Genomic DNA, 12,939 nt, shown 5'->3' with positions numbered 1-12,939 from the left:
AATCTCCGTCTCTAGATGTGCGAAGCTGGTAGAGACATACCCCAAAAGACTTGCAGCAAAAGGCGGTTCCACAAAGTATTGACTCAGGGGGGCTGAATACTTTTGCACGCTGCACTTTTCAGTTTTTTATTTGTGAAAAATGTTTTAAGTCATGTATAATTTTCTTTGTACTTCACAATTGTGTGAGACTTTGTGTTGGTCTTTCACATAAAATTCCAATAAAATATATTTATGTTTGTGGCGTGTAATGTGACAAAATGTGGAAAAGTCCAAGGGGTATGAATACTTTTGCAAGCCACTGCAAAAGTCAGTGATAGTGGAGTTTCTGCAGGCTTCATTTGTGGAACTTGGCAGAAGGGCAGACGTGCAGTAGCGTGGTCTTTTATCCGGGGAACTGGGCCACGGCGTCACAGGAGGCGAACCGTCCAGCTGGGCGCCGTAATGCATCTCACAAGGGCAGTGGGAACGAGAGGAGGGTCATGAATCAAGACTGTTTGAGGAAAGTCTGGATGAAAAAAGCAGCATTGTACGTGCAGAGTGTATAAGTCACGCAATGATACGGTGGACTTTGGTCTTTTTAGGTTATTTTAAACCAGATGTCCTTCCACACACAACCTGAGCAGTCACAGGTGTGGTGGACATTAGTGATCCAGGCATTTTGATTCAGATCTGCCTTTTTGCCACGTTTTCCATTTATTACATATTATAACTAGATTAGTTACATATACTTTAATACTGTGGTCAGAGGAAACGCCATGTCCACTCTGAATTGACAATAAAGCTGAGAGGAGTCTCTAATATTTGCGGTAGTTTCCAAGCGAACACGTCCAGTGTGAAAATACGACTTCCCGCTGCACAGCGGTGTCGTGGTTAACACTCATCAAGTGATGGGTTTGGGTCGGAGGCCCTGCTGTGTGAAGGTTACATGTTCTCTGTGTATGTGTGGGTTTTTTTTTCTTCTTTTCTTTTTATTATTCGGGGTAATTTGGTTTCCCTCCACTGTCCAAAAACATTGCTCGAGTCTAATTTGTGACTCTAAACTACAAATTCAGTCTCTGTGTGTTTTCCCTGTGATGAACTGGTGACCTGACCGGGCTGTACTCTGCTGGGATTAGTACGAAATGCCAGCTGCTCTGAGTAGAGCTCTGAGAGACTTACTGCTGCAGTGATATCTTTCCGTCCATTTACGCACACAAATTGTGATTACTTGAATATTAAATCATGTATGCATAAACATCGATTTAACTTCAGTCCAACAGGACTGACGCAGTCCTCCAGAACCCGTCGAGGTTGAGCAACCGGGGGAAAAAAGTGAAACGTGTGACAGTAGCACAAAATGAAACGATCGTAGATCGGTGTTCAGCTCTCATCAGCAGCCCTGAGAGAGCGAGGGCCTGAAACCGCGTAGGGAAACCACATTAATTAGTCTGCCAGCGTCCCGCTCCCGGCTCAGTTAAACATCATTAGGAGGGACAGCGGCGCCGCTCAAAGGCAACGCTCATATATTCTGATACAAAACAACGGCGACGGAGATCTGAGAGGACGGGAACGATGCATGAATTTAGACCGGATTGAAAAGCGCACAGACGACGACACAGCAGTGATCATTGTTAGTGTGTTTATTGTGTTCGAATCATTCTGGTTTAAGTTACATCTCTAACACAGATCACTGATTTTCCACTATGGTGCACTTACCCCTAACATAAAGTTTTAAATATTTGGAATTTCTTCAGGTGCTAACAGACGTCATCATATAAAAACTCAAACAGAGGACACGAAGCCAGAAATAAATACAGACATTGTTCAAAACATTCACATTTACAGTTTTCTTCTTGGAATAGTTGCACACAAAATAAATCAAAACTTCATTTTTTTTTTTTTTTTTTGTTTGTTTGCTGTTTAGAGTGTGTTAATCTGGCAGAACCTCTTCCACAGTTTGGATCAGGTTAAACTAAAGAACGTGATGTGAGGTGCGGGAGTCAGATTACTACAACACTCACACAAATGACAAAAAAAAAAAAAAAAAAGCTCAACCTCATGTTCTGTAGAAAGTTCACAGACTGGTTCAGTTGGTTTTTTTTTTTCCACAACACCGGGAGCAATAAATACTGCTCGGATATGACAGATGGTGGAGCAAACAAATGCAGCTGGTGCAGATATAGTCCAGCTACTTTAGTGCTAACTAAAGCGATTTATATCACTTTCACAATCATCATTATATTAGATTCATAATATTCATGGTACAATCAAACTAAACACGGGAGCAAAAGGAGAATTACAGGTGCAGTGAAGTCAAATGCTGCACGGCGGCACAGGGCGGAATCGAGGGTGAATAATAACCCAGAGTCTTCACATTCACACAACGAGGGACAAGTCCTAAAATATTCTCATTATATTTCATACAGATCAACAGTAGAAATGTCCAAATGTTCACCGGTTTGGTTTGTTTTTTACATTCTGAAAGAAGGAGGTGCGACTGAAACGGAGCGTGTTTGGAGAAAATAGACGGAATAATATAAAGATCAACACGATGTTACACAGGTAGATCTGATATTTGCGGCACTCTAACAAAGCCGGGGTGAGAGTTTAATATCAGACCTAAGTGGTGGTTACAGTTTGCAGAAAAAGATACTCGAAGCAACACTTGCTGCATGAAAGCATGCGTTGCATGTGCGGAGTCACATGCTTGAGAGTGAGGCTTAACATCCGCGTCTATGAGGAGCATTCAACAAGCAACCGACAGAACGGGTTGATAGATATTAGAGTACGCTACGGCTTGTTGACGCCGTCTCAACTCTCTGAAGGGAAGATGATGACATTCGAGCTGAGCTCCGCCTCGATAGCGGCTGTGCGAGCTTCCTCTGATGGAGTGCGTTCATCTGCGGGCTGGCTTGGCGGTCCGCCCGCCCCCGCCCTCCCACCTCCGCCTCCGTTTATCTCTTGGGTCTGTCGATGTCGTCAATAGCTGCTAGGAGTTTCTGCCGGGCCTTCTTGTTGATGTGTGAACCCAGGCAGACGTTGACCAAGTTGGCCAGCTGCTTCATGGAGTACTCCTGCACGGAAACACAACGGGTCAGAATATCGGCGCGGCGACTACTCCTCCGATCCAGCCACGGCTTTCCCCGCCTCACCCTGTGATTCTTGATGAACTGCTCCATGTCGTTCTCCGTCAGGTAGTAGGCCTTGATGTAGGTTTCCACGAACTCCTTGTCGGGGATGGGTCGCAGGTCGGTCAGCTTCTCCAGCTTCATCAGGAACTGCTGGAAGTCCAGCTGCATCAGGGCGCGGCCCTCGTTGCTGCATTTCTTCACGTTAGCATAGCTGCGGCGGAGGAAAGAACATTCAGACGATGAGCAACGACTGGTGAACCGACGTGATCACTGCGATTTCACATCCTGGTGCATTCACGGCGTCACAGACGCTCGTCACGCATGTCTGGCCCGAGGCTTCATTGCCACGTCACACACCAACCAGCGATGGCAGTCTTCCACAGTTCCGTCTGGAAAGCAGCAACGTCTCAAAAATGTGAAGGAGCTCCACTGATTCTCCACTATTTTCTCAACGTTACCAAGAGGACACCTCGCAGTGTGCCAAAGTAATCCAGTAATCTCTTTATTTAATAGACTCATAAGATCAACTGCACTGCAAAAGTAAATGTTGGAGGTGTTAAGTGAATTTCAGAAAATTACCAGATTACCAGCTCACACATGTGATTTTTATTCCCCCTCTGCATCTTCCCTACTGCGTGTCCCAGCTTCTCATATGGGAACGCCTTATTATAGCTACAGTCAAAATGTTATAAATAGAAGCAGAAAAACTTCCTAGAAAAGCCCTGCAGAGAAGTGAAAAAGATTAAATGAAATATCATGGCTGTGAACTCAGTTCTGAGACATTTCCCTCTTATGAACCCGGGTTTGGAAAAGGAAGTGGGTCGCAGTAGTTTGAAATTAGTCTCTGTAAAAGAAAAATCAAACTGTGATGGCTGCTATTCTGCCAACTGACTCTTTATGATTACTTGAAAAAAATGGTGTCAAAACTGTGACTGTTGAAATGTTTTTTTAATGCAGTTTGGATTTTGTTTGATTCTGTTCTATATTATGCAAAATGTTGTTTCCATTCTCGGCTGAACAAAGTTTATTAGCTTGTTGTTGTGGTCAACTTTCTAACAGCAGATCTTCCTCTATTGTCAGTTTCAATCTGCTTCGATAAGCTGATGCTTCTGAAGCCCGCCATCTTCTGTTCTGAGGCAGACATTGTTTCGATGTGTACGCAGACTCCTTTACATAAGCCAACATTTCAATAAAAGGAAAGAAAAACTTCTAATCTGACCGGTGTGAACACACCTCTCGCCTTCAACTATTCGAAGGAGTGAGCCATCGATCTCGTTCAGGTGTGCTGAGGCTGCGACACGCGGTTGTTCGTCCCTGAGGTCCACGGCTCGGAAACTCTGGTTCAGACATCGAGACTGAAAATGTGATTTAAGCAAAGCAAAGCTGCAGGAACGTGTGAAGAAACTGGGCGCGTCCAGAGATTTCTCTAAAAGGGAACAACACAATATAACACAAGTGGAGCTGTTCCACACAGCTGTCTGCGTCGTGTCGGTGAATGTCTGCAAAGTGCACATTCATTTCGGTGTGTGTGTGTGTGTGTGTGTGTGTGTGTGTGTGTGTGTGTGTGTGTGTGTGTGTGTGTGTGTGTGTGTGTGTGTGTGTGTGTGTGTGTGTGTGTGTGTGTGTGTGTGTGTGTGTGTGTGTGTGTGTGTGTGTGTGTGTGTGTGTGTGTGTGTACTTGTGTTTCATGTGTTTGGCAGCAGGGATCGTCGTCCACTGGCAGATCAGAGTCTGTGGCATCTCCAGTACATTAACACGCCACACAGGCCGCTCTGCTCTCTGGAAACTCCCCCCCGTCTCGCACCTCAACTTTCCTCTCTTCTGTTTCCATTTTCTGCCTCACCTTCTCTCTCCCTCTTTCATCACCTCGCTCTGTCTTCTCCCGTCGGGCCTGCCAGACTTTGGCGCCGGGTGTTTGAGCTCCTAACAGAGCTCCCTATTCTTTCTACGAGTCTCTGAAGGGAGACGAGCATTGGACAGAGAAATTGAATAACGGACGAACGGAGCTGGAGTACAAACAAACAAATACGACCACTTCGTCTTGGTGTGCCAGAGGGGATGGGTGTGTGCGTGTGTGTGTGTATGTGTGTGTGGAGGGAGAGCACAAGGGGGAACAAGCGGGCGGTGGAAGTCTGCAACAGCAGCGTAAATTTGCTGAACATCACAGTGGTAATGGGACATTTGCTCACTGGAAGGGGTTCAAAAGTTCTCTTACGCAACCGAGAGGAAAAGAGCTCGGTCAAAGTGTGAGGAGGTAAACATGTTCTCTCTCTCTCTCTCTCTCTCTCTCTCCGTCTCTGAAGGATCAGGGCAAGCTGTCTGCTTAATACCAAACACTCTTACTCATAAACTACTTAACAAACATGGATTCTGAACCTTTTTTCAGGGCAGCCTGTTTTAAATGAGTTTCGCAGGATGACTCTGGCCACGTCACCAGCCTCCCAATACAACATGTGGAACCTGGTAACGACTGTCAGCAGTTCACTTCCTGCTTCATGTGGGACTCAAAAAAACAAAACACAACCGAGCAACGTCTGTCCGATTGGATTCATCGCACATTCAACTCCAAACCATTCTCCACACAGCCTCGGAGCGAGGAGTCGGCAGGGCTGCAGGTGCCCTTATATATTCTGTCACCTATCACCGTCCAAATCTCTGCCTCACAAGTCGGGGAAGCCATGAAACGCATTACACGGGACGTGTCGAGTGCATTTTGCGGTTTGTGTGAGTGGCCTGTGTCGGGTTCTTCAGAAGGAGGGGAGGAGGTGGGAAGGGTTGAGAGTTACTTCCTGGAAGGTGGAACCAACAAAGGAAATGAACTCGTCTCCATCACAGCTTATTTCTTCTATTCGCTCGACAACACGGGGAGAAAAAATGAAATGTCGATAAGCAGATGGTAAAACTGCGGGGTGGACACAGAGAGAGAAATAGATGAAGGAAAGTAGCGAGAAAGGCTAATCTGACGCGGTAACTCTGACATGCTGTTTGGTGTCTGGACGCCACACGAGCTTGGCGGCACTTTTCAAGACTGCAACCTGAGAGGAGGAGATCTAGTTTGAGTGGACTTTCATTTCCAAACCTCCCTGCTCTGAAACAGTGAAGCACTGTTCAACGGCTTTACTTCCACCACGACACTGAATAATTCATAGCTCTGAAATGCGGATTAAGCAAATCTCTGTGTTTTTTATTTTCACATATATTTCTGCTTTCAAGGAAACATTTAACAAACACAATATTAAAAAATCATAAATACCAACTTTAAATGACTGAAAGTTGTCCTGATTTTTAAGATGACTCTTGTTTGAGGATATGGCATCATGTTGTTAGAGCACTGAGGAAGGACAGAAATCTTCGTGACGGCAGATAGATTCTTATTTGGAGTAAATTGAGCATTCGACCATTTTAAAATGTAAACAGCCTTTTTTAGTGTTTGTTACGTCGCACACAATCATTCACACAGCCGTGCACTGATGGTAACAGCTGTTGAGGGGAACATAGTATTCAGCGAAATGTACTTTGCTCAAGTACACTTGGCACATGGACAGGAAGCGATTGAAGATCCATCTACCAACAATAGGCTGAGAATATCTATATTTGGTATGGAGCTGGCTCACTCTCTCAAGGCTTCAAAATATCACCAGTATTGATTTGAAACAAGCATAAAGAGCGGAGCTACGCTTTGCTCCACTTGTGAAAAACCTGTCAATCAAACCTTTGCCTCAATTCACACTGTCACACCACTGTCACTCACCTATCAAGTGAAAGTTTCTTTTACAGCTTTATCCTAGACCTTAGGAGATATTTCCAGAGTATTGACAAGAACGTGATGTATATGGTTTAGTAAGTCTGCTGCAATCTCTAATTTTTCCAGCAAGACAAGTAGATTTGGAAGTTTAAAAAAAAATTAAAAATAAACAAACTCAATATTATACGGTATAATGATGATCAGATTCTGAAAAAAGAAAAAAAAGAAAAGGGGTCTATCAAAGAAGTACCAGCAATTTTATAAGAAACCCTAAAAAAGAAATGTTCCTGTATCCCGACAAGACATTTTTTTGGTTTGAGTCTTACCCCTCCACGAGGGTCCGGTTGGCCAAGCGGATGCAGTGCTCCCACAGGACGTTGGACACGGGCAGGGGGATTCGCACATGTCTGGAAACATCACCCAGCCGCTTGTTAAACTGCTCAAACTCCTGAGGAATCCGAGGGAAAAGCAGAGGTGAACATGTTTATGAGTTTGAAAAATAGTACAGATATATAGGTACATTATTACTTGAGCTTTAAGGTTCTGTCAATTATTTTAAATAAATGAAATAGTTGCTCATATTTAGCTTTAAAAGGAAAATCTGAGAGAGAAAAACTGCCAATGCACCATTGATACGTCTCACTGGAACACTTCAGCTGAATAAAAAAAGTTGGAGTTGAATGGAGTTTGTCTGACTCACACTTGGTTCCAAGTATTGCAGGAGGCCATCTTCTGCTATAAACTGCATGAAAGAGAAACCATCCAAGGTCTCCTTCAATAAAAACCTTTGGTCATTCAATATAATGTCTATATATTAAAATGAATCAAGGCCACGACATGCCGCTTACAGCATGTGTTGGTTGTTCAACTTCAACAATACTGTTTCAAGGCCAGCTCAATGATCATGTGGTCCGAACTGATTCAAATATTGAAATAGTTCAAAGACAAGGGCAGTTTGTGAAAGAAAGTTCGCAGTAGAAGTGTGGTTGGTTTTTAAAGTTCTAACAGCACGTTAACACTCATCAAATCCACTCAGCTTTTCACTTAATGACTGCATACGAGAGGCAGCCATAACATTAAGACCACTGACGGATGAAGAGAAATAACACCAATAACATCTGTATCATGGCACCGGGACATATTAGGCAGCAAGTGCACATTTTGTCCTTGAAACTGATGTGTCAAAAACAGGAATTATTGGCAAGTGGAAGAATTGTGAGTGAGTCAGGGATGGGTAGATGGAAAGATGTTGAACCAGGATACAAGATGTAGAACAGTGTTTGAACAGGAGGCCCACAGCCGACCAGGACGTGTTTTGATTGCCGTTTCTTTGTAGCTGTAAAAAGTTACCACGGACCAGATTTCCACTTACAAAGCTCTGAACTGCTCCATTATGGAAGCAATGATATGCTATCATGCAGCTGTTTGCAGGAAATGCAGTACAAATAGAGTACCCATCATATCTCAGAATAGTTTTCTCGTGAGGGTTTGCAATAATGTGTGCGAGGGCCTCAACTTAAATTATGAATTACAACTTTAGGGCCAGCCGTGCTGTTAATTTCACACACAGAAGTGAAATATTTATTTATACAGAAAGGGTCTAATAATTTGTTGGTTTCTGACCATAGCGTTTTGTCAATGTGGGCATTGTGGGGTTTCTACATTTCTCTGCCACTTTATATGCAAATCAGCGCCATTGTTGAATACCCGTGATCAACCTGGAGTCATGAATAAAATATTCGACAGTACAGGAAAACATAATACTCTCGTTTCAATCAGTGGACACATAATACAAACCATATGCATTAGGAGTGTCTGACAAGCTGACAGGGAAGGCTATTAGCACCTGATGGGGAAAGTAGTTACGATATGCGCCATGTCAGTCCATCAGCTGCACCGCTTTGACACACTGAGGTGTTTCAAGCACGAGGTTTTCCTCTCCAGCGCGTTGGCTCAAAATCTAAATTAGTCTGAGCCAGGCAAAACTCTATGAGCCATTATGGAGTTTCAGAAATGTGAGTTTGAGGTCTTCTTCCTTATACAAATAACTAATCTGTGACGAGGAAGCTTGTATGTATTCCTCCGTTTCCACAACATCTTTCGCCAGCCGCTTTCTCAGACATGCTGATGCATATATGGAGATTTGTCTTGGCTCTGGGCCGCTCTCGTCATGACTTCACACCACTGTTTGGCCCCGAATGTCACAAGCAAGGAAGCCAGTGCGGTGGCTCCTTTCCCCGTTCCTGCTTTTGCAAAATTTACAAAGGACCAAACAGCCAGTACACATAAAGACACACACATTTAGTCGACAACTTCTATTTCCCAAAATACTTCCTGGAGCGGCGAGCTCACACGTCTTTAACAAGCCAAAACTTCAGGGGAGATCTGCATGCGGCTCTTAGCAGCTCACCCATGAGATGAATTATTCACCCCATCCCAAATAATTGATGCTAAAGGTCTCAGAATGATTCTAAACTCAAGAGGGGCCACAGTGAACTTCACAGCTTCCTGCAATCCAATCGGCAGATGTTCGAAGGAGAACTTCCGATTGTATTTATTCAGCGCAATAAAAACACCACGATGGGAAAAGCATAAATCTGCATCTGCTCGTGTCTACATGCTGTCAGTATTGCATGGCACGGAAAAGACGCCAGTTAGTGTTAGTTTAGAGAAAAGTAACAAACCTATATGGAGTAAGGTACTGGAAAGGAGAAGATGAAAAAGCTTCTATTTAAAGAGCCCAGCAGCCTTGGAGTCTTTCCTTATATGGATCTTTTAATGGCATAAATGATGCAACTACCTTAATGAGGCGATGTCTATGTAATGTAAGCAATGTCTGCTGCCTTTGAACAAAAGTCGAATGCCAAACAAATTAATGGTAAACTAGCAGCACTGGGACAAATTTACTTTTAGATTTTTCCGGGTTTACAAACCAGCAGCTCCAAGCTTCAATTAGATGGGATGACCAGATATTATTACTTTAGGGACCAAGAGGTAGGGGACCTCTGAATAACACAAACATATAATATAAAACAAAACTCTTAATGACAATAGTAAATGGTAAACAAAATGTTATTATTTCGAGTTCGTAAGACTGCACTTCCTGAAACAGTTAATGACTAAATAGTCAGAACTAAAACCAGCTTCAAAATTCTACTCATTTTTAACTTGTACACATAAAAAAATATTTTCCAGGTAAAATTAAAATTAAAAAAAGACTTCTTTTTTTCCCCCATTACCAGAAACTCATGTTTGAATCTAGTTGCCAATTTTCAACTAGTTTAGTTCCAAACACCCAGAAGTGTTAGGTAACTTTTATTCATTCATTTATTCAACTTCGATCAATAATGGCTGAATGCCAAGACTTTCTATTTCTATCAGTAAATTACCTTCAATAGGACGTCCACGTATACATTGTGCTGTGACATTATCTCCCTGATGTCCCATTTAACGCCGGCCATCATGAGGAGCATTTGTTCGTAGTCGATGGCCTTGGCTGCCACGATCCAGTATATTGGTTTCCGCAGTTCACTGGCTGTGGACACAGTCTGCAGATGAAAAGGGAGGACGCACGTATGTGTGTTAGAGATGTGCTGTATTCATGACATCGCATCTTCTTTAACAGTTTGCATACAGTAGAAAAGCAATGAAGCAGCCAGTTGATGCTTTCCATAAATATGTATCGTACATGTACACAAACATGATATCGTGCATTATATAAGGCTAAATTGCACTAACATTTCCGAGAGTGAAATTACAGGACGTGACATTCATCGGTTGTTTAGGGGAAAACAGTTCTGCCGCTGCACCTGAACATTTCAAATGTCAAGTTGACAAAACAAGGAAATTAAAAAAAGGAGCCGTCCGCAAGAACAGGACTGTCTCACAATTTTCGAGACGGAGAAGAGGAAGAAAAGTCATTACAATGCAAAACAGCAGGGAATGCAAATGAATAGGCAGGCAACACATCAGAATGAGCAATCAATGCATATGTGACACAGACTCGGTCTGAGGAGACAGTCTCAGGTCTTTGAGAACAGCAACAGCCTGAAGTACACAAGCAGTGACACAAAAGGAGGATGAAAAGAAAAAGATGGACGAAATGGGAAAACTAAAAGAAAACCATTGGACAGAGCTGAAATCTGCCACCGAAGAAAAAAGCTGCTGCGCACACAAAAGACATTTGCATTGAAGTAAAAAAAACAACAACAACTATTTGAAACTACTAGTAGACAAGTATAATACGTTTCTAGATGGACACATGGAAAGCTTATTCAAAGGTTCTGTTACCTTTTCAGCTCCCAAAGGCTTCACTAAGTGTTTTGTGATTTTACGCAATGGAAAAACTCATATGGACTGGTATTGTTAATTTCTTAACTGAGAAATCTGTATTTGTGACCAGAGCTATAATTACTATGAAACCAACAGCTTTCTTTTTTTAAGTCATCTGTATTTTGAATTTAAACAGGTACATGAAGATGCTTGCCAAATAGTCAACTTATACATTTGATATCTAACATCTGGTTAACTGATTTAAGCGTCCAACAGACTGTGAAATTGTATCAGTCTCATACGTTTATTACCGATTTCATCTCTATAATATTGCTCTCCGCTGAATCTGAAGTGACAACTGCTATCAAATCAAATTCTAACAGACATTTAAGTACCAGTGAACAGAGACGTTTCCTTGCAACTTCCGCAGACAGTTTTCCCATGATGATCAGCTATCACAACGTTTCAGGGGAATGGTCTCTTTGGAGCATAAAGCATACAATACCTGAGAGTAAAACTGCTGCAGGAAGGGCTTCTTTGCTGCAGGCATCATCATATCCAAGTGCGACTGAAGGGACTCAAACTGTTCAGCCAGAAAAACACTTAAGAAAAACGAAAAAAAAAGTATATAAAATGAGTATATAATTCAGTGCAGAGGTGCAACAAAATGTTTTGAAAAATAGACTGTTGTAACACAAGTAATTACTCCATGTTGTTTTTGTATTATTTGACAGTGACAGGCCTCTTCACAAAGTCTTATATTGCTCTTGATTGAGGTTTGCTTGGACGTGTCAATCACACTGGATAACAATTATTATTATTATAGTGGTTGATGCTTTTTTCTCCAAAGCACAAAGGTACTGTAAAATATCATTACAAAACAGGGAAAGTAAGTCTTGAGGTCAAAGCTAGTAAAATGGTAAAACCTCCATTGATGGCCACATAATGATTTTCTGTGAATGTATTCCTTGCGGCTCTAAATCAAGTTAAACAGACTTGACTGTTGTCACACATTTAATTATGTTCCGTTATCTCTGATGTGGGGCCATTCCATTCTGAAACTAACAGCGACTTCCAAACCTTTATAAAGTCCTGCCTTCAAAGGCACAATATTATTTTTGTGTCATTAGAGGCAGCAGATTGTAACATGAATGGATTTCAATTTTCCTCAAAATATTGGGACCCAGCGAAGTAGTGAAGTGAGAAATACAGAACGAAATAAATAAAGAAGAAAAAAAATCAATGCAGACAAAACGAATACCCATGTTGCACAGTGTATCCAGCACTGACTAAATAAAGATGCGGGCAGATCGATGGCTCCGAAGGCTCTCAAGTGTTAAACTAACTGAAAACTGAGCGAGCACATGGCACCTGGCTAAAAGTCCAGACACAACGGCTGGAGACCTTTGTTTGTGCGCGGCCCTTCAATAGTCCACAAACCGATGATGAACTGGTGACTCTAAATGTGAGTGTGTGGCTGTTTGTCCACACCAACCACAACCCTGGTGCAGGAACTCAAAGCACTTTGTTTAGTTCTTATTTTCTTTATCCACGTTAATCACATTAAGATTATCTGGAACAGCTTGTGTTTATCAGCAGCGCGGCAGCAGAAACAAGCAAACGCCTGCAGTTTGCAGTGATCTGATCACGCTCGTGCAAATATGGCGACAGCTGGATGGATGAGCAGCGGCACGATGGCCGCCTCATCGAGATCTAGATTTGTCCACTTTAATCTTAAACAACTTCAGATGTGGTGTTTGAAGGAAAGCTGAAGATGTCAAGAGGTGTCCACACTGCACACTTAGCTGAGCT

At 42.6% G+C, this 12,939-nt stretch overlaps 1 protein-coding gene across 2 annotated transcripts in view; it reads right to left on the bottom strand.

The window, feature by feature from the left end:
• Positions 1-1,602: 1,602 nt before the first annotated feature.
• Positions 1,603-12,939, bottom strand: part of vps50 (VPS50 subunit of EARP/GARPII complex) — a 90,598-nt gene continuing 79,261 nt past the window's right edge. For both annotated transcript variants that reach the window (XM_080484502.1, XM_080484503.1), the window contains 5 exons: positions 11,633-11,729; positions 10,245-10,403; positions 7,182-7,303; positions 3,132-3,321; positions 1,603-3,053 (listed from right to left, as the gene is read on the bottom strand). In XM_080484502.1, the coding sequence (XP_080340628.1) occupies positions 2,934-3,053; positions 3,132-3,321; positions 7,182-7,303; positions 10,245-10,403; positions 11,633-11,729 (688 nt within the window). In that variant the 3' untranslated portion in view covers positions 1,603-2,933. The remainder of the gene's footprint in view (positions 3,054-3,131; positions 3,322-7,181; positions 7,304-10,244; positions 10,404-11,632; positions 11,730-12,939) is intronic.

Source organism: Lipophrys pholis (genome assembly GCF_963383615.2).
Source record: "Lipophrys pholis genome assembly, chromosome: 17".
NCBI lineage: Eukaryota > Metazoa > Chordata > Actinopteri > Blenniiformes > Blenniidae > Lipophrys > Lipophrys pholis.
This window is presented reverse-complemented; position numbering and strand designations above follow the sequence as displayed.